At 35.9% G+C, this 20,611-nt stretch overlaps 1 protein-coding gene across 9 annotated transcripts in view; it reads left to right on the top strand.

The window, feature by feature from the left end:
• The window catches only part of Ehbp1 (EH domain binding protein 1), a 322,315-nt gene extending 304,261 nt beyond the window's left edge, over positions 1-18,054 (top strand). For all 9 annotated transcript variants that reach the window (XM_058572791.1, XM_058572806.1, XM_058572790.1 and 6 more), the window contains 4 exons: positions 8,993-9,092; positions 10,250-10,323; positions 16,610-16,724; positions 16,951-18,054. In XM_058572791.1, coding sequence (XP_058428774.1) covers positions 8,993-9,092; positions 10,250-10,323; positions 16,610-16,724; positions 16,951-17,041 — 380 coding nt within the window. In that variant the 3' untranslated portion in view covers positions 17,042-18,054. The remainder of the gene's footprint in view (positions 1-8,992; positions 9,093-10,249; positions 10,324-16,609; positions 16,725-16,950) is intronic.
• The last annotated feature ends 2,557 nt before the right edge of the window (positions 18,055-20,611 follow it).

Below are 20,611 nucleotides of genomic sequence, written 5' to 3'. Positions count from 1 at the left end.
GGTTCACAAGACTATGTGAGGACTGTTCCATCACTAGCTAACTTTAGGTAAGTTGTATAACCTCATTAAATATTCCATGCTATTATAATCATCATCATTACCATTATTTCCACTTTATAAGGAAGTTATTGGCTGTCAGTGACATGATGAGGGAAATATGGCAGTGTCTCTTTGACACTGTTGTTCTTATGTCTTTAGGAAATGGCACAAGTCCATTGTGAGTGTCTCTTGTGTACTGTACTGAAGAGAATAGCTCCACTAAGAAAACTAAGGGGGTATTGGATGAGGGATTACGGTGCTGAAACTAACCAGTCACCTGGCCTGGAAAAACAGCACTCACTGCATTTGTTTCAAGATGTGTAATTACTGAAACCCTGCTCAAGTTAGAAATCTGCCACAGAAGCTTCTGCACCATCCTTCTTTGCTTAAACTTCTGTGGTTTGAGAATGAATGTGGCCAAAGGCTAGTAGAAGATAGGAATAATTCCCTTTAGCTCTTCCTCATGGAATAAAGATATTTAAGGTACATATGAGGACATTACATTAAGTGAAATAAGAAAAACAAACATAATTATCTCACTAATATGTGGAATATAAAGAAGTTGAACTCAGTGAAGTAGTGAGTAAAATGGTAGTTATCAGAGAACGGGGTACAGAGGGTAGGGTGTAAAGTGGGAATGACTAGGGTCAAAAGTACAAAATTTCAGAAGGAATAAATTCAAGAGCTCTATTTTATAACATGGTGACGATAGTTAAAATTTATTCTTGAAAATTACTGAGAGTAGATTTTTAAGTGCTTTCATCTCACTCCAAAAAAGATAAACTATATGAGGTAATCCTATGTTAATCAGTTCAATTTAGACATACCACAATGTGTACATATTCCAAAACAATTTCTGTATGTTATTTTTGGCAATTAAAAAATAAGGAGGGAGCCTGGGGTTGTGACTCAGTGGTACAGTGCTTGCCTAGCATGTGTGAGGCCCTGGGTTTAATCCTCAGCAACATATATAAATAAAATAAAAGGTCCACTGACAACTAAAAAATATATATTTAAAAAAATAATAAGGGGGCCTGGGGCTGTAGCTCAGTGGCAGAGCACCTGTCTAGCACATAAGAGGCACTGGGTTCAATTCTTAGCACTTCATAAAAAAACTTAACCAATAAATACAGGCATGCTGTATACAAAAAATAAAATAAATTAAGAAAGTAAATAATTAAGCTTATATCCTAGTATTGCCTGGTTATCTGACTCTAGGCTTGATCAAAGCAGGAGTAGAATGGAAGAGAACATAACTGTACAGGTTTTACAATGGGGTACTTTTTAATTCATTTATTATTGGAAACTGGAGGCTCTGAAGATTTCTTGATGATATTTTTAAAGACTTTAAGCAAACTGGAAACTACCTAGAAAAGTAGCTAACTACATAATATATCTTTGGAGAAACTTTATTAGAAAAAGCACATCTGTGGTAAATCTACCTGAATTTGTCCTTTTGTTTTAAAAATTGTATTTAATTTTCTAAATTCAATGAATCCAATCTCATTCTCACCCACTATTTAATAAATCAGCTACTTCATCTACATTGACAATTTCATAAACTGATTTTAAAGGAGCGGTGCTTTTAATATCAAAATACCTTCCTGTAAAAAAAATGATGAAAACTGTGGCTGGGGATATACCTCAGTTGGTAGAGTGCTTGCCTCACATGCCCAAGGCCCTGGGTTCAGTTCCCAGCACCACACACACACACATACACACACAAAAAAAAAAAAAAAAAAAAAGATGAAAACTTACTTTCCTAGTGAAACATTTTGCTTTTCTTCAAATTATATCAATTTGTACTTCAGACTGTAAATTTTATTTTTTGATAATAATAAAATTTTAGAAGTATTCCACTTGTCAGTAATTTTTTATCTTAAAATTTATCTCTTTCATTCTTTGTATTCATCAATATCCCATGATCTACTTTGTTTTTGTGTTTTTTTTTTTCTTTTTGAGGGGTGGAGGTATGTGTGTGGCACTACGGATCAAATCCAGGGTCTCATACATTCATTACATTCTAGGCAAGTGCTCTACCACTGAATTACATTCTGGGTTCTTTTTTTTTGTTGTTTGTTTGTTTGTTTGGAGACAGAGTCTCACAAAGTTGCCCAGGCTGAACTTGGGATCCTCCTGCCTCAAGCTCCCAAGTAGCTGGCATTACAGATGTGTGCTATTGTCTCTGACTTACTTTATTCTTAAGTCTCTAAAACCCTTTGTAAGTGACTTTCACTACCTGGTGCCCAGTCACATTATTGTCTCACCATGGCTGTGACTATCTTTTGTATGCAGAAATGGCACTGGTGATCCAGTGTCCAGTGGTGATCCAGTGTTTTTATTTTTTTCATCTGCAGACCCACCTGTGCCGCTGGATAAAGTGAACATGCTTATGTATACATCTGTATTTAAAAACCACATCTTAAAATAACAAATATTAAAATAGAAATAGTTTTCCTCCGCTCCCACTTTTCAAGAAATAATTTTATTCATGTTTGTCTTTTAACACTAATGTCTCTGTCTCTAGAACCTTTAGAACTTTTTTGTTTAGATTAAACTCGTGGGCACTCAACCACTGAGTCACATCCTAAGCCCTATTTTGTATGTTATTTAGAGACAGGGTCTCGCCGAATTGCTTAGCACCTTGCTGTTGCTGAGGCTGACTTTGAACTTGCGATCCTCCTGTCTGAGCCTCTGGAGCCTCTGGGGTTACAGGCATGAGCCACTGTGCTGGCTAGAATCTCTTTGTAGTCATTCACATGACATGACTGTGAGATGGCTCTTAGACAGGGAGAGGGTAAAGGGGAGTCTGCCTGGTACAGTCCAAACTTAAGGAGGAAGAATTACTGGGGCGGGAGTGCTATCCATCTGTAAGGGTGGTTCACAGTTCAAGTTTTCCCCCTTATTGAAGGGTACATAATTGATTCTCCAAGTAAAATACTGTTTGTTCTGTAGATTGATGTCTGTAAAAGTGACTGTATTTTTTCTCTTTTTACAAAATATGTTAGATGTACCTTCAAAAAATAAATACAGCCCTTGAGTTCTGAGAATTTTAACTTAAAGCCAGGCTTGCTAGCACATGCCTATAATCCCAGTGACTTGGGAGGCTGAGGGAGGAGGGTTGCAAGTTTGAAACCAGCCTCAGTAATTTAACTTAAGCCAAATACCCATATATAGGTAGTCAAAATAGGCATGCAGGGCTGGGGATATAGCTCAGTTGGTAGAGTGCTTGCCTTGCATGCGCTAGGCCCTGGGTTCAATCCCTAGCACTACAAAAAAATAAAAATAAAATGAATAAAATAGGCATGCACTTGGGCTGGAGGTGTAGCTTAGTAGTATAGTTCAGTACTGGGGGGCGGGGGAGTATGCATTGCCTATAATGTGTATCATATTAATACCTTTAAAGTCTCTTAGCAGTGAAAGTTATGAATACAGCCCCATCTCATAGGTCATTTTTTTAAAAAAAAATACTATAGTCTAAGGATGTAACTCAGCGGTGAGTACTTGCCTAGCATGTATGAGACCCTGGATTTGGTCCCCAGCAATACACACACAGGAAACTATAAGTAAATTTCATCAGTTATACTTTTTCCCATGATGACTACTTCAGTGCTTTTTTTTGTTAACTTTGAGCTTAGTTTATTACCTTTTCAGAAATCTAACATAGGCCTTTGGTATAAAAACAGTCTATTCATACCCCATTAAAGAGTTGGTTCAATAAAATTGCTGTTAATTTCCAACCTATAGAAATAAATTGTGTATAAATTAATTGAGGAAGAACTTTGATGAAGCTGTCTATGCCTACTTCCATAGGAAGTACATGCATGGAAGTCTGTCAGAACTGTAGAATGATGTGGCTTCAACTATCTCCCCACATTTATTTTTTTCCAAATGGGTAAATAAAATATGTATTTATTTTGAGAGAGAATGTGTTAGTTTTTATTTTATGTAAACAAAGAGGCACATTTTCCCTAAAGTTTATTTTTTTTTAAAGAGAGAGAGAGAGTATTTTATTTATTTTTTAGTTTTTTGGCAGACACAACATCTTTGTTTGTATGTGGTGCTGAGGATCGAACCCGGGCCGCACGCATGCCAGGCGAGCGCCCTACCGCTTCACATCCCCAGCCCTAAAGTTTATATTCCTAATACTATAGTAAATATATCATGTTAAACAAATAAGATAATTGATGCTAAAATGTCAATAAGAATTATAAAATATTCTTCTTTAATGTTGATTAGGAATATTCTTGGAGCAGAAACACTTGTTTATATAGTAAAATTTATTTTCTTAATATAGCTTTAATTCTTTCCTAAGTTTAAATATTTTCTAAAACTGGGAAACTATAGTTTGACAATGGTATTTATTGGCTTTGGAGTTGATGCCTCTGACCCCTCCATTAAGTAAAATCTTCTCTGATAACAGCTGGTTGGATACTTCAAGTGTCTCTCCATTGTAATAAAGTATTTTAAATATCATTCTATAATCCCCATCAGGACAATTTTTAATGTCAGCATTTTTGGTTTTATATTTGGTTTAACTTCAATGTGATGTACTAAGAGAGCTGTATTTGATACTAGTCAGCCATTCCCCACTATGGGATTGTGGCAAGATTTCAGCATTCTTTAATGTTTTCATGGTTGAAAACCTTGGCTTTGTTTACATGTATAACAACAGTATTACAACTATATGGTTTTACCTTTTCCCATTGAATCCATCCTATATTCAGCTACAATTGTATTTATCATTCCTTATTTTGCATTTATATAAGAATTCACTGTCTAAAATATAATTTTGTAAATAGATGATATTATATTGAAAAGAATATTAGGAAAAGTTTATTTAGAAGCCAGTTTTTAAAATAAGATTCAGAGCTGGCACTGTAGCCCAGTGGTAGATGCCTAGCATGCATAAGGTCCTTAGTTTAATCCCTAGAACTGCAAAAATAAAATAAAATATGATTAATAATTCCAAGATTCTGACATCATTTTTTTTATTCATTTGAAACATACTGAAAAAACACTACTTCTGAAAAAAATAAATGAAAACTACATACAAATTCTTGGATTAGTAAATGAATTCCTAAATGAAATTATATAACTTTAAATCTTGTTTGTTTGAGGAAATGGAATATAAAGGTAGTTACTGTAGTCAACTAATATTTATTAAGTATATTACATGTAGTACTGTGTAAAATGTGCTGCTGTCTATGAAGTTCTTTTTATTAACTGTGTGAGAGGAAGAATAATTTTAAGTCATTTTAACAGCTATTTTCCTGCCATTATCATTGTTTTGATTTCTTAATAATTTTCACAATTCATACTTCAACTACAATTGATTAAGAGAGAAAAAACTGACATTAAGAGAGTGTGTGATACCAGAAAGAACATTATATATCTGGAGGCAAAATAAAAAACAGAAGTCTTTAAAGGAAACAAAATACAAAATATATTACTAGAGACTATATTAATATTAAGGTGAAAATGGGTAGCTTTTTATGATGCTTTATTGGTAATAAAATAAACAGGAGGTGTACCATATTTTAAAATATAGTGCAACATCCCAGGCATTATTTTAAATTTTAGTAAATGTATACTGGACTGTAGAAGTCACTTTTTATTTCAAAATGGCCTTCAATAGTATGTCTTGAATTTTTCAGATCATGAAATTGAAAAAATTTTAATATTTATAAAAAATACCAGTACTAGTTCTGAGGTGACAAAAATGTGGTTGTATTACAAATTAAAGATAATTTTGAAAGAGAGGTAGTTAGCTAGGTGAGGTTAAACAAGATTAAATGATTTATGGCCATTTTATAATATAATGACAGTCTTCATTTTAAGCTACAATGTAAAGTGCTTTATTCTGAGATTAGGTATTGTGGCAGAAGCTAAAACTGCCTTTTTTATAACAGTGCCAGAATACAACCTCTTTTTCTTTTTGCGCTAACAAGACTGCTTTACCACCACAGCCCACTCTAAGTAATTAAATCAATCCTTTGTACTTACCGTATTCTCCTCTAGTGACGGTACTAGATCTGATTATATGCTTCATGCATATTCAAAGTACCGCACTGACAGCTCTTTAATGAGCTCTTACTTAATCAGTATGAACAATGTTCATCTTGTTCTTTTTTTCCTCGTGCATTAGAGCTAGGAACAGTTGGGAAAAATGAAACATCCAGCATTCATTTGAAAAATATATTGTACTTTGAAAAGTGTCTAAGCTGAGGAAGTTGCATTCTGCCCTTTAAAAGTCTGATGGACAAATTGGATTACTAGTATTGGATTAAATAACAAATGGTTAGAGGAGAAATGAGAAAAGCTCACTGTGATCACAGGCTTTAATATTTTTTGTTACTTATAAAGCTAAAGGGGTCTTTAACCAGTTATTAAAGTCAGGATTAATTTGTAATGGTTCAACTTACTGGCTTTTAAGAGCTTTTTAAATTAAAAAAAAATTTAAAACCCCTAAAAACAATAGTGTAGTGATGGATTAGAAGAAACTTTAATTTTTATTACTAGAATAGATTTCCGTCATATACAATTTCAGATAAGGATTTAGTGATACAGATGTTTTTCAATTAATTTAAATAATCTATGTAACAATGTGTAATGTGTCTTTAAATATTTATCATTAGGCTTATTTCCTTTTGAAACATGAGACTCTTTTATTATTAGAGATTTCCTAACAATTAGAGGCAGGGGATCTTGGATTCTTACCTAGAAATCATAGGCATAAGTTAAACTGAAAATAATACAGTTCCACATCAATATTGTTATACTCAAGGAAGCGGTGTTCCATTGAAGAAAATGATGCTAATTTAAGTGTAGGCTGGTTGCTTCTAGTATTGCCTGAAAGCCTCAATTAAAGGTTAAGTTAATCTCAAAACAAAGTTTTAATATGTCTATATTTTTAGAAGCTACTTAGTTTATAAACACAAGAATTAGGTCTTTAATCAGAAAATAAAATATCATAAAATCTACACCTATTAATATTGCACACATGTGTCATTTCACTGATCAAAAAAGCTTTCACCAGGGTACAATTGGCCTTTTTCCAAATTGCAAGCTTTTTCTCAGCTTTTTCTTTTTACTCTTTCTTCTTTTGTTGCTACCCAGGGATTTGTGCCTATCGCAGCCTGTATCACATGACCAGTGTCAAGACATCACATGGTCCAAAGTGAATACAAAACCAGCTACCCTAAAGGAGAGATTAAAAATACTGTAAAACAATAAAGACTTTTGTTCAGACTCTAAAAGAATCTATCCTAAGTCGGCTTCATACCATTTAGTTTTAACAGCATTTAATGAAGGCACATATCCCCACTGTTCTCCCCAAAGATGAATAATAACACGTATCTGTTTTATAGGGATACTTTGAAATACATGTTTAATCTTTTGTACACAGATCAGTTTTTTATATTCTATTTTATTTTTAAATATCTTTAAATTTTTATTAATGTAGAAATAGTTAAATTAATTATGGAATGCCCATAACTTATGCATCAATATGAAGTAGATATTTGGACACATGATATAATAAATCCTAGGACACAATATAATATGAACTCATATCTGTGAGAGAAATCTAGATGTGTTTATAGATAAAGTATATACATGTGTTTGATAGACAGCTGAGCTGTCTGATTTGGGAGGAAATATACTACTTCTGGAGAAGGAAAATGGAGTGAGGAGGTGAGGAGGGGTGGGGTCAGTGAAAGAGGATTTGACATTTATTCAATCATATACCTCTGTATTTTTTGAATTTTTAAAATGGACTCATAATATTTGAAATGTAAAAGAAACCATCTCACTTAAAGAGAAAATAAAACTTCAGGGATAATAGTCGTAATTGGGATATTTAATGTTTTGTCAGCTATTTAACTTAATCCCATGAATTCTATACAGCTGTTGGACTGGTAATATTAAATAATGGCTTAGTAAAGCAATAAACCAAGCATAGGTGGAATTCAGGGAGAAAAGGCTAAGAATTATAAATTTGACTAGGTATAATTTTAAGGCAGAGGAAGGAAAAATGTGAGAAAAATCGATATTTTTCTTGAGTATAATTAGGGGCTACTTCTACCTGAACAATACTAAGTACATGGTGTACTGTATTATAATCCTTAATACTAGCTTTTGTTGGTGTGTTGTGGGGAGAAGTAGAGTGATACGGATGATGGAATGGGTATGAAGTATAACTTATGAAATCAGTAACTTTACAAACTTTAGATTGTTTCTCTAATCAAATGTTTTCTAAACATTGTTTTCACTGTAATGTGTTTTTTTCACAGAGACCTGTTGGTGTCTTTTTGTAATACTCTCTCTTTCTCTCTCTCTCTCTCTCTCTCTCTATATATATATATATATATATATATATTTTTTTTTTTTTTTTTTAAATTTATATTTATACACACACACACATATATATATACATACACATATATATAATCTTTAGTTTACTTTGAGGGAGGAAATAAAAGAAAAACTAAATTGATACAAGTAGAAGCTTTCACACAATCTTTGGACTTTTCTGATCTTTCTGCTAGTCTTATGATCCTCATAATGATTTTTCAATTTTTTTAAATCATGACCATATGTCTGTCATCACCAGCAGTTCTTCACTGAAACATAATAGCCAGTCAGCCTCTAGGGAGGATTTAAAAGGAGGAACATTTTGTTTACAGTACTTAGTGTTAATATGATCTATAGGTATGTCCAGGGGGACTGAAATATACATGCTGAAAAATGTCAGCTTTAGAAGTTTGGCTTATATGTTTTAAATACTAATTATTTTTTCAGGTCCTGGACTTTAATCTTATATTATTATAAGCAGTTTTATATATAGTATTGGAATATTTAAAATATTTTTTGTAATGTTAAAAAACTTGTGCTAAACTATCATTTGGCTTATAAAATGTCATATAAATAAGAAGTAACTCTTTATACACAGCAAAGAACACAGAAGAAGAAGAAGCTATGATGCAAGAATGGTTTATGTTAGTTAATAAGAAAAATGCCTTAATAAGAAGAATGAACCAGCTTTCTCTACTGTAAGTACTCATGACTGAGCTTGTTTTTCCCTATAGCATTAGGCTTTCTGTTATTGCCTTCTTTAAAGTTTCCTATTTATTGAGCTCAATTTTTTTCTTTCCTTAGAAATTACAGTATATTTTATACTCTATTACAGTATGTTTTATATTAAAAAGTAAATATACATATATACATACATTTTTTCACTGTTTCCATCCAAACAGTAAAAATTTGTAAATGGAGTGATTAAACACTGAAAAAGTGTTTGTTTTACAAAAAGTCAAGGTATATAAACAGTTCTTATGTTTTGGAAATAAATCACTTGTGCAGAAAAAGGAGTTTGGGTTTATATTAATAGTTAGAGGAAAACCCTTTAGAAAAATAAAATTGAAGTTTATTGAACAAGTTCTAAGTTAAAAATAAAATAACACTTTATAAGAACAAAAATACATTTGTTGTCTACAGATAATGTTAATCTAAACTTTGGGATAAGAGCTTAATTACTTAAATAGAAGTGACCTTTTTATGACTGTAGGAATTAAAGTTAAATGGAGAATAGATCAAATGTAAACATTCTAGTCTTTGGTGTTAGTTCACTAATGCTTGTTCCTTTCTGCTCACTAGCAAAGTTCTTATGGTATGCCACCTAGTGTGGGAATGGCCAGGTTTATCTTTTATTTTGTTGGAAAAATCTACTTTTATAATTCCTATCATTTATGAACTTGATAAAAGAATTATGATGAAGCACAAAACTTAACTAATCCAGAATCTTTGTCTCCATTTTTAAATTTGTGCTAGTAATATTTTCATGTTTCTTATATAATCTTTTCACATAGAGTTTTGAATAAAAGAGTGTTGATTATGAACTATAAAAAACATTTTTGAAAGTAGTCTTATATCTGGCACCTAATACAAGAAGCTTTGAAGAATGGGACTACTTATCCTCAGATTAAAATATACCTCTGTGCCATTCAAGAATTCAAAGAAGAAAATAATAGCATTAGTAAATATTCAGCTGAGAAAGATTTTAGGTTTTTGTATATCATTTGTTTGGAGTGGCTTAAAGTTAAAGAGAAAAGTCAGTTATGAGTCCTAAAATCAATGTAACCTAAAGGTTCTTTTAAGTGTTTAATGATTTAGTAATTAGCATATTGATGAACTTTTGCAACTTGCCTAGGGAAAAAGAACATGATTTGGAACGGCGGTATGAACTGCTGAACCGGGAATTGCGGGCAATGCTAGCTATTGAAGGTAAGAAATGCAGTGGTGGGTGAGGTGGATGAGGTGTCAATTGTCAAAGAGATTTAAAGAGTGCAATACATGTCTGGTTTTACTATATCTTCTCTACTAAGGTCTACAGGAATCATGTAAATAAATGCCTTGTTGGTAGAAAGTAGTATACATATGAATCTAAGGACTCTAATCAGATAGATAATCATTATGTTTGCTATTAAGTACAAAATTGTCTTAACTTTTGATTCAGGTAGCTTAAATTTCCATTAAGTGAAAAAAATAAGGAGAGTTGATTTAATTACATTTTACTTTTATGCCATTTAAAGTTATTTCCACTGAAGAGGTTCAGAAAAGATTTATCATTTTGATTTTTCACCTTAGACTCTAAATTTTACCATAATATTTAACTGATGTCAACATTAAAATATGTCACTGTGCAGTCTACTATAGATCTTAAGAGTCCAGCTCCTATTAAGTAAATAGGCAAAGATTGGCATAAGAAAAAAAATTACACACTTTCACACTTTTCAGAAAGTTTTTTAACTAATTATATAGTAATTCTGTGCATGTTTATAATGTCAATAAATATTGGCCACCTTAACTATAGCATTTACTATACATTTTTTTTTGTAAAAATTCCTAGGTGTTTTATAATGCCCTTCTCTGTACATATCTCTCAGTTGAAAATGCCTTATAGTTCAAAGATTTCTGCTTAAAAGCTAATCCTTTGGGCTCTGTAAAATGGATCTTTTGTTTAATCAATGCAAATTGATTTTCTTATTCTATATTGACCTCTTAACCCATTGACTGTCCATGGTAATTTTGTTCTTCACCTGATAAGGTACCTGATCCATAATAAGTCAATTCTAATTAGTTCAGAAACTAGAAATTTAAGTTTGTAAGGGAAATCCAAATGAAGTCTTATATTCTTAAAATATTTTAATATAATATTGTCATCAAGTAAAAAGTACTCTATTTATCTACATACTATCTTATATGTTACAGAAGTTTTATTTTTAATTACTTTTATATCCATTGTCTCATTTTATAAATATCAGTGACATTTGGATATTCTCATTTAGAAATTTACTTTATTTTGATTTACTTTATTTTAAAAGGCTTCAGTTAGCCAATTTCTTTCAAATGACTCTCTAAATGTATTAAATTATACCACTTATATAGGAAATAAAATTTGTGAAAATTATTTAAGCAGTTTTGTGAAACTTGCCATTGAAATAAAAATTCACAAGTACACTAAACAGTATTTTTCTTCCATAAGTAGTTTTTATAGTCATAGCATAGTCTTTAAAGGAGATTGGAATTGGAAAAGCTAAATAGTTGAAAAGTAGATGCAGCAATACTATTTATATAGGAATATATGTATATATATGTATATATATAGTATGTATAATATATCTCATTATACAGTATATTCTTTATAGATTCATTATACATTACACTTAATATAAAGTGTTATTGAATTTTTTTTACCCATCCTCTCCTATATAGAGTTGACTTTTAAGGCAGACATTGGTTCCATACCCCAAAGCCAGTATTATTAAAAAAATACTTAAAAAGGAGGACCTTATGCATGACAGTCTTATTCCTATATACAGAATTAACAGTCTTAAATAATCTAAAATTTTATCTGCCTAATCTTTTTATACATACATAGAAACAGTAGAAACTCATTTTCTTTTAAGAAGAGGGGAAAACAATGTTTTTCTTTTTAAAATGCTTGTAGTGCAGTTGTCAGGGCTTTGAGTTATTGTTCTCTCTCTCTCTCTCTCTCTCTCTCTCTCTCTCTCTCTCTCTCTCTCTCTCTCAATTACATTGTCCCATATGTGACAGTGCCTGGAATCTCTCTGCCAGTTTCCTTTGCTGGTTGAGGGAAAAAGGATACTTGAGGAAAGGAACAGCCTGTTGATTACAAATAAAGACACTTTCTTGGAGAGAGAGGCCTGTCCCACTAGCCTGGGCAGGATGTGGGCAGGGCTCTTAGAGAGGTGCTGATCATTGTGAAGATCAACTCTCAGCCAGCCCTTCGAATGGACACAAACAATTCAATAGCCTTTTTGAGTGTTAAAACACCACAGAAAAACATGAATAGTCAATAATAGTTGGTTTTGTTTCACTTTTCTTTGTTTTAAAGTTCATTTCTCTCTTCTTTCCTGATCTCTTCTTATTATTAGCCATAGATAGTTTAATTAATTAATAAAGAAACTGAAATCATTTCAAGTAAATCTGCTGCTGAAACCATTCATCAAGTGGAAGGCATATAATAGCCATAGTACACTGAAATAAATATTAACAGCTTGGTTTGAGAGAAAAAATATTCAATACATCTATTCTTCTGAGAATCTATAATCACTTTGGCCTTATTCTTACCCTTTTTTCCTGAGGTGTTTTCATAGCAGGAGTTTCACTCTACTGAGCTAAGTTGTAGGATCCCTCAAGCTAACAAACATCTTTTAGATACTTTTCCTATAGTTTTTTTTTTTCTTTTTTTTTTTTTTTTTTGTTCCAGATTATTTAATGCCCCCTTAGGAAAGATAAATTCATTTCTGCACACATTGGGGTGGGCTTTCAGAAAGTGGTATGTTCATTTTCTGCACAAGAAATGGATCTTCTCTAGGATTTTGTACATCTTGATTTATTCTTGGCTTAGAGTTTGAAGTGGGTGCTCTTCTAAAGGGATTTATGCATAGGTTCACTATTTTTGTAGTTATGGTTTATATGATAAGCTTTTTATATTTAAAATCAATATGTAATCCTGTGGAGGAGCTTATCCCCTAAAACCCCATTTGTAAATCTATTTTAGCTTTGTTACACAGCACAGCCACAGTCTTCCATAGATTGATTAGGTACAGCAGTAGAATCCTATCAAATGGCCTGTTCTGATGATGATGCAAACTCTTTCAGGATTGCTAGTTGACTGGAACTAAAGATAAGACTTGACTGCAATCCCCCAATGTGCTCTTTACAAAACTAGTGTTAATTTTCATCAAAGTGCCAGGCTTATTTATAGTGGCGAGGTTGAAGGTTTACTACAAGAACTTTAGGTCCTTTCTATTAAAGTGTTTATAGGTATTTCTCTTGCCTTTTTTCAAGGTAATTATCAACTTCAGCAAGTAAACTGAATTGGGGAATGAATAATTGGCCCTATATATGAAAAAGAGTTTTTAAATTAACAAAACAGCTCAGTGCAGATGGACATAAACAGAATCTCTTTATTTCAACACTTTGGCTCAAATGCAGCATCAAAACTTAATCCTATTTGTTGTGAGAGGATATGGCTTTTGTAGCAAAAGTACACTGGAATCTTTAAATTAATCAGAACCCACATTGTAGTCTGTCCAAGCCAAAGTCAGTGCAGCTAGCTAGCTGTGACTGGTGTTATAGGTGAGTAATCCTTTTTTTTAAATGCATAACAGGTAACACAGAAACTTACATGCAGATTTTTAAAACATGACATGTCTAGGTGTAGCTATTTAAAAGTGGATTTTTTAAATTTAGTCATGTGAATATCTTGTGTAAATCTTGACCAATTTTAAATGTAATATTTTACAAAGAAATGAGCAAAATAATTTTCTTAATTTCCAAAATTAGCATTCAAATATATATAATATGTATGTGTGTGTATATGTGTACATATATATGTAATTTATTTGTACTGTGAGAAAGCAAATACATAAAGTCTAATTTGGCTAATGTAGAATCTGTTCACTGCAATAGCTATTTGCTGTATAATTGACTAATATTTCAAAACAGATATTAATGTAGTAATAGCAGATTTAATATGCAAAATCCTATAAACTTGTGCTAGAATACTTAAAATTCTGATGTCAAATTTAACTCTTAAATGATGAAAATCATCAAAATGTTGTTAATTTTAAAACGTTTTTATTCCAATGGGAAATGTCATTAGTGAGCTTGGAAAAGTTAAGATTAAAGATTTTTTAAAATACTTTATGGATTAAAAAAAGTTTCCTTTTTTATCCATATGTTAAAAATCCTAATTTTTCAAATGTTAAAGAAGTGCTGGTATTTTAAGTTATTAATTAAAGCTGTGAAAGTGTCTGGTCAAGTTCATAGGAGTAATTTAAAAGAGTATGTGCCTGTTGTTAAATTTTATTTTTTCTTAAATTTTTAAAATTTTCAATTTGATAATATTTTTTGCATAGGGTGGAGAAAGTTTATTTCCTAGGTGTAAAGATGATATCAAAATGTTTTAGTAGAATTATAAATCTAAACTTATAATCAGGATGATTTCTTGAGGTTAAAAATTAAATAATATTCGTCAATGCTAAATTTAATAATTATAAAATTTTGTTAAAATTTTGTTATAAATTTAATAGAGTTTTTTCTGAATTAATATTTCTAGAACTGCAATCATCTGGATTTAGAATAAATGACCTTAAAGATCTTTCTAGCCTGGAGAGTCTATTAATTTACTTGCTGGTTAGAATAAGATTATTTTAAAAACCAGATAGAAAATTGTACAGCATTTCTGTCTTTAGTTGCATTTTAAGAGAGTAAATTTGAGATAAATGTGGCTTCTCTTAGTTTTGCTTATTAGAATTCTTTCACTCAGAAAAAAGGATTCCAAAATAATGGTTTCTTTATTCCTCTCCATGCTATAGGATATTTCACTTTTTAAATAAGAATATAATAATGTTTCGTTATTTAATGTATTTATTTTGTGATGTTTTGTATCGAATGTAGATAATTAATATATGGCATGTTTCATTTTTATATATTTATGTGTTTGAGCTTATAATGAAAGGAATCGTGATCAAATTGAATAAACTATTCTAGCTTTTTGTGGCTATTCTAACCTTTATTGCATGATGATGCATCTAATTTTTAATTTGTAAATACAAGATAGAATTCCCTCTAGCACCATTTGCTTTCATAAAGCTGCTGAGCAGTTTGCTGTCTTGAATAAATTTTGCTTTGGAGGGGGTCGGGGGGGATTTGAACCAGCACATTCTTGTGTGGTTTGTGAAGATTCACATGGTAACCAGCGGTGTGCATTGTTAGGTTTATCTGAATAAGCACCAGCCATGTGAGTTTTAACATGATTGCCCAGGGCAATGGAGAGAGAAGAGAGAAACCCGAAAGGATTGCACTTCTCTGTTTTTTGGAAAGTGCATTTGTTGGGGGAGGAGGGGGCTGCAAAGTCAGTGGCCACGATTTTTTTTTTTTTTTTTTTTTTTTTAAGCTGGTGTCCTGTTTCCCTCTAGGTCCTCATTTGTTCTGCTATCTGCCTCATCATCTACTTCTTCTTTTCATTGTTTACCTTCCTAATGAGGGAGGCGGGGTAGACTGGGAATTGATTGACAGTTACAAGCCCTCACAGTCTGGCCACAGAGCAGTTGGCTTTGGTTTCAAAAGTGTTTTAAATGTTCGATTCGGTCCTGTTTTTATTAAATGAAACTGCTGCTCATCTTAAGGAAATTAATTATCAGACTAGCAAAGATTAGGGAATATATTATTGGGGCCTAAAACCTTCATGAAAACGGTCTCCACCCTTGGAAAGATCACTGCCCATCGGATTTTCCAACCTTTAACATGAGGTTTCAAAAAGAAATATGTTGTTTTTTCCTTTGCAAAAGTGCTTTGATTTGAAACTACCAAGCAAACGTCTCCAAAAGAAAACTGGCTGTGATGCGATCGAGAGCTGCAGTGTAATATTGCAGAGCAAATTTATTTTTTACTTCAAAGAAAATGCTAATTAGCCGATTCACTACTTTTAAAGTTATTGTGAAGCATATGGCGCCCAGTGTGAGATACATCCAACTGCTAAAATAGAGCGAGGAGGAAATTAGCGAAGAATGGGCTGTTTGAGGTGAGAGTGGGGGTGGAGAAGGAGGGTAGGTTCTCAAGCAGATTCTCTAGCCTTTCAGAATGATTTTATCGCCCATCTCTGTTTCCCGCCTCCTCGTTTACCAGCTCCCACCACCACCCTGGGCCAACCTCTCTGTCCTTCAGCTCCCCTCCCCCACTTTGCCTGGATACAGGTGCGCACCTCCCGCTGGCCGCCGGCTCACACCTGGTCTCTAGCAGGTTCCAACCCTGCCGCACCCATCTCTATGTGCGGGAAATATTTAGAAAGTAGAGTTTTAGGGGTGGCACCCTCACCACAACAGCCAGACTCCATAGAAAACACTAGCTAGTGGATCCATTAACATAGTTTGCTTAGAGATATAAGGAAAGTGGAAAAAAGCGGGAAGGGGGGGAGGGAGGGAGCCGGGGGGGTGCTGAGGCCTTGCCGTGGTAACTAGCCTCCTGTTCCCTACAGACTGGCAGAAGACCGAGGCCCAGAAGCGACGTGAGCAGCTCCTGTTGGATGAGCTGGTGGCCCTGGTGAACAAGCGTGACGCGCTTGTCAGGGATCTGGACGCGCAGGAGAAGCAGTGAGTGGACCTTGGGGTTGGGGTCCAGGTGCGGCCGCCTGCCCAGGGGCCGAGAAGTTTTCGGAAAGTTCAAACCAGAGGCCTAGGGAAGGGCGGGGCAGCTTCCTGCTAGCCCCGCGCTACCCATTCCTTTACCATTGGGGATCCAAATACCGGCAAGTGGGGAGTGCTGCTCTGCCCTCCACGAAGAAAAAATAATTTTGTTTCCTGTTTGTCTGACGTCCAGGGCCGAAGAAGAAGACGAGCATTTGGAGCGAACTCTGGAGCAAAACAAAGGCAAGATGGCCAAGAAAGAGGAGAAATGTGTTCTTCAGTAGCCGTCAGACTAGAATCTCCCAACATTTTACTCTTGGGTCCCCAGGCCAGAAACAGTCGAACTCGTTGATTTAAAACTTTTAACGTTTTGTTTGGCTGAATTATACTTCTGTACCACCACCACCACCCATTTTCCGCCATCCTATCCAGATGATATACAGAACTCTAAAACAGCCCTGTTTTAGAGTTTTAGGATTGTGTGTGTGTGTGTGTGTGTGTGTGTGTGAGTGAGCTAGTCATGTTTTTGAAATCATGTGAAATAGATTTGCAGACACCTTGTGAGTGATTGGTATTGGAGATGTTCAAGAAACAGTTCAAAAAAAAGAAAAATGCTTCCCTCATTGTTTTCCCTTATTCTTTTGATGGGAGAAAAAATTTGAAACCTTGTTGTTGTTGTTATTGTTGTTATTGTTGGTGGTAATAGCATAATGACAGTGGGAGGGGGGTAACTGGGGGATAAGAAAAATGTCATGAATGATTTTTTCCAGTCCTACCATATGTACCACTTACTCTGTTACCTAAATTTCATAGTTAGATCATATTCAATATACTTATAAAACTGTTCTATTACCAGTGGGATTTTCTGCAGTTGTTTTGCATTTCACTGTAAGTATAATAGAGTTCTCTGCCTTCCTCGGAGGATGACCCTCTATGGGAGCCTGAGACAAGTCCTGTGGTTTGAAGGTGAGCTGTAGGATGGGACTCATTGATATGCAGCAGTTTACAAAGACAATTTTATCTTCTGAGAATGCGCCACCTTTTTCTCTGGAAAATTATTTATTACATCTTGCTTGGTTTCTACATTTAATTGGGTCCAGACATTGGGTCAAGAATGCTGTTAATATTTATTCTGTATTGATAAAAGTCTGTCTTGCCAGTACAAGTAAATCCCCCATTAATATTTTCTTCTCTAGCATAATAGTACTGTCATTTTGTGAAAATGGTTATGTTTATTTATTACAATACTGAGTCATATATAAATTTTCAATAAAAGCAGAAACTTTCTTACCTTAAATGCTGCTGCTGTTTTTCTTGCAATGAAAACTTGGGTGGAAGTTTAAGACTTTTCATGTGGAAAATGGCCCTCTGGAACGAAAGGCAGGATACTGCACTGTATTTGGAGTTGAGTAAGTTTACACCATCTCGGAGGAGCCCTGCTGACACACGAATGCAAATTGAAAACTAATTAGTCATATTCTTAAGGAGTGTAAACTATTATCTCTTTAGGGAAGGGGTCATCTCTGTTGAAGATTTGAGGAAATTTGTGATTCCACACCACTGAAGAAATGCTAATATTATGATGAATTTTCTGCATTGTTTAATTGTTACAGTTTTTCAGTCATATAAAAGAGAACTCTGAACTCTGTCTTCGGATAACCAGCAAGTCTGTGGGTACTGAAGTGAAAGGAAGAAGGTTATTGTTGGAAAAGGTGGATTGGGGGAGGAATGTGTGCGGGTTCGTATGTATGAGATGAGAGAAAGAGAACTTCTAACAAGAATTTCTACGCCACAGAAAAAAAGTGGCTATTCTATGGTAGTTTCCATCACTCCTCTACGGGGTGTCCAAACAAAGAAAGCTCGTTCAACAAGTCCTGAAACTTAAGAGAAAACACTGGCAATTACACTTTAGCCTAGACATATCTCTCTCTCCCCCTCTCCCTCTCACTTCCTCTCTTTCTTTCCTTTTCTCTCCCTTTCATTCCCCCCCCCCAAAACACACACACACACACACACACACACAATTTCCTTCGAAAAGTATGCTGCTCCTTCTAATTGCCGGTCTTTCAAGGTGATAAAAACTTGCCAAGGTATAATTCCTTCATGACAAGAATTTTTTTAAGTTATAAAAAAGTTAATGGAACTAAATGAAATCGAGTATTTGCCCTCTTTATTCGAGCAAAACAGCGAACTGCTGCTCTCTGAGGAAAACTCAGAACCCGCTCTAACCCCTTGGGAACTCGCAGATGGAAACCGGCCGCCCCAAGCAGCCTGGGGCTTGGCGGGGACGGCACCCATCCTATTTAGGCTGGATTCCTGGAAACTTCCCCTCTGAGGGGCCTCGAAGAAAGGCGACTTTTCCCCGCCCCCAAGCCGTGCCGGACCAGCCAAGTGACGAACCTTCCCTAGCCCCAGATTTGCTAGAGTGGTTGGGGGCAGCTGTGCGACCCTCTTGCCCCTCCTGCTTCAGTCCCCAGGCTCACGGGGTTTCTATTTGGGCTGCTCCGCGGCACCCGAACGCCCCTCAGCGGCGGTGGAGCGCGGACCCCGGGGACTAGCGAGGTCAGACCCGCGATCAGAGTGCTGGTCCCGACTTCGCTGCACAGTGCCCAGGGATAGGCTCCCAAGGGCAGGCTCCCAAAGGCAGGCGCGAACCCAGCACGCCAAGGGACCCAAACCCGAAAGCCCGCGCTGTGGGATCAAACACTGGGTCTGGGGGTTGCGCGGGGGCAGAAACGTTGGCTGCGAGCTGGCTTGGACACAGTACCCAGGCCAGTGCAGAACTTTCGCCTCTGGCCAGGAACCCTCGGCTCGGGATCAAAACTCCTCCCCCTGTCCCAACTGTCCTCCAGAGTCTGGTCTGACCTCGAAGTCACCTGGATGGTGGATCCGGGTCTCGGGGCCCAGGTACCTCGCCCCCGCCTGGGTCACGGATTTTAAGCTGAGACGGCTTCCCCTCCTCCAGACCTGTCTCCACTTTCCCCTCCCCGCGCCGCCGTCGTTTGCTAGAATGGTCGCGGCTTCTGGCCCAGCGTTTCCCACCTGGAAATTTGCCTAGCGACCGCCGCCTCAATCCTCTGCGCAGCATTCAAGAAACTTTCATCTCAGTCCCGCTCCCTCTCCACTCTCCTCCCTCTCGCCTCTCCTCTCTCTCTCTCTTTCTCTCCTCTTAATCCCGGGGTTTTATGGGCTGAGCATTAAGAAAATTCGCCCACAATTTGGGATTAGATAAATACTCTCATTAGGGGGAAAAATCCTTGCTACTTGATACCTCCCGACTTCCCCGAGACTGGTGGCAGCATCTGGAACCGAGAACGCCGGACTCCTGCGCCGCGGGCCTTAGGGACGGCGCTGGCACATTCCAATGCGCAACGCAGCCCCACCTCGCCACGCCGGAACCAGGCCAGGTTCTGCTGCTGCCGCGAAACCACCGGGAGGAGGCGGGAGTACGAGAGGTTTCGGGATCCGGCCAGGGCACTTGTCCCGACACCGGAGAGCCAACCTGGGCACACAAGGCACAGGCCGAAAACTCTGGCAGCGCTAGGCTACCCAAGCGGACGCCCCCGACGAGCCCCACAGGACGTCCGCATACTCTTCCCCACAAACTAGTGCGCCCTAGGTCGCGCCTTTCCCTAGAGTAAGGGACAGGGGGATATTTCATTTCTATTTTAAAACCTCACAAGGATCTCCGTAGCTCCAGGCCACGGACAGCTGACCATGGGCCTCGCGAGCTACTACTGGTGGGGGCCTGCGCAAGCCTAAGGTGTGTCCCCGCCTGGGCCAGAGCTGCGCCCTGTGCTGTATCTTTTCCTTTAAAGGTTCTCTAGGTTCTCCATCTCCCCCCAAACACACAC

The sequence above is a fragment of the Marmota monax genome, unplaced genomic scaffold (assembly GCF_021218885.2).
Source record: "Marmota monax isolate L192 unplaced genomic scaffold, Marmota_monax_Labrador192_F-V1.1 WCK01_AAM20220418_F8-fsc00015, whole genome shotgun sequence".
In the NCBI taxonomy this organism is placed as follows: Eukaryota; Metazoa; Chordata; class Mammalia; order Rodentia; family Sciuridae; genus Marmota; species Marmota monax.
Note: the sequence above shows the minus strand (reverse complement) of the source record. Positions and strands in the feature narration are given on the sequence as shown.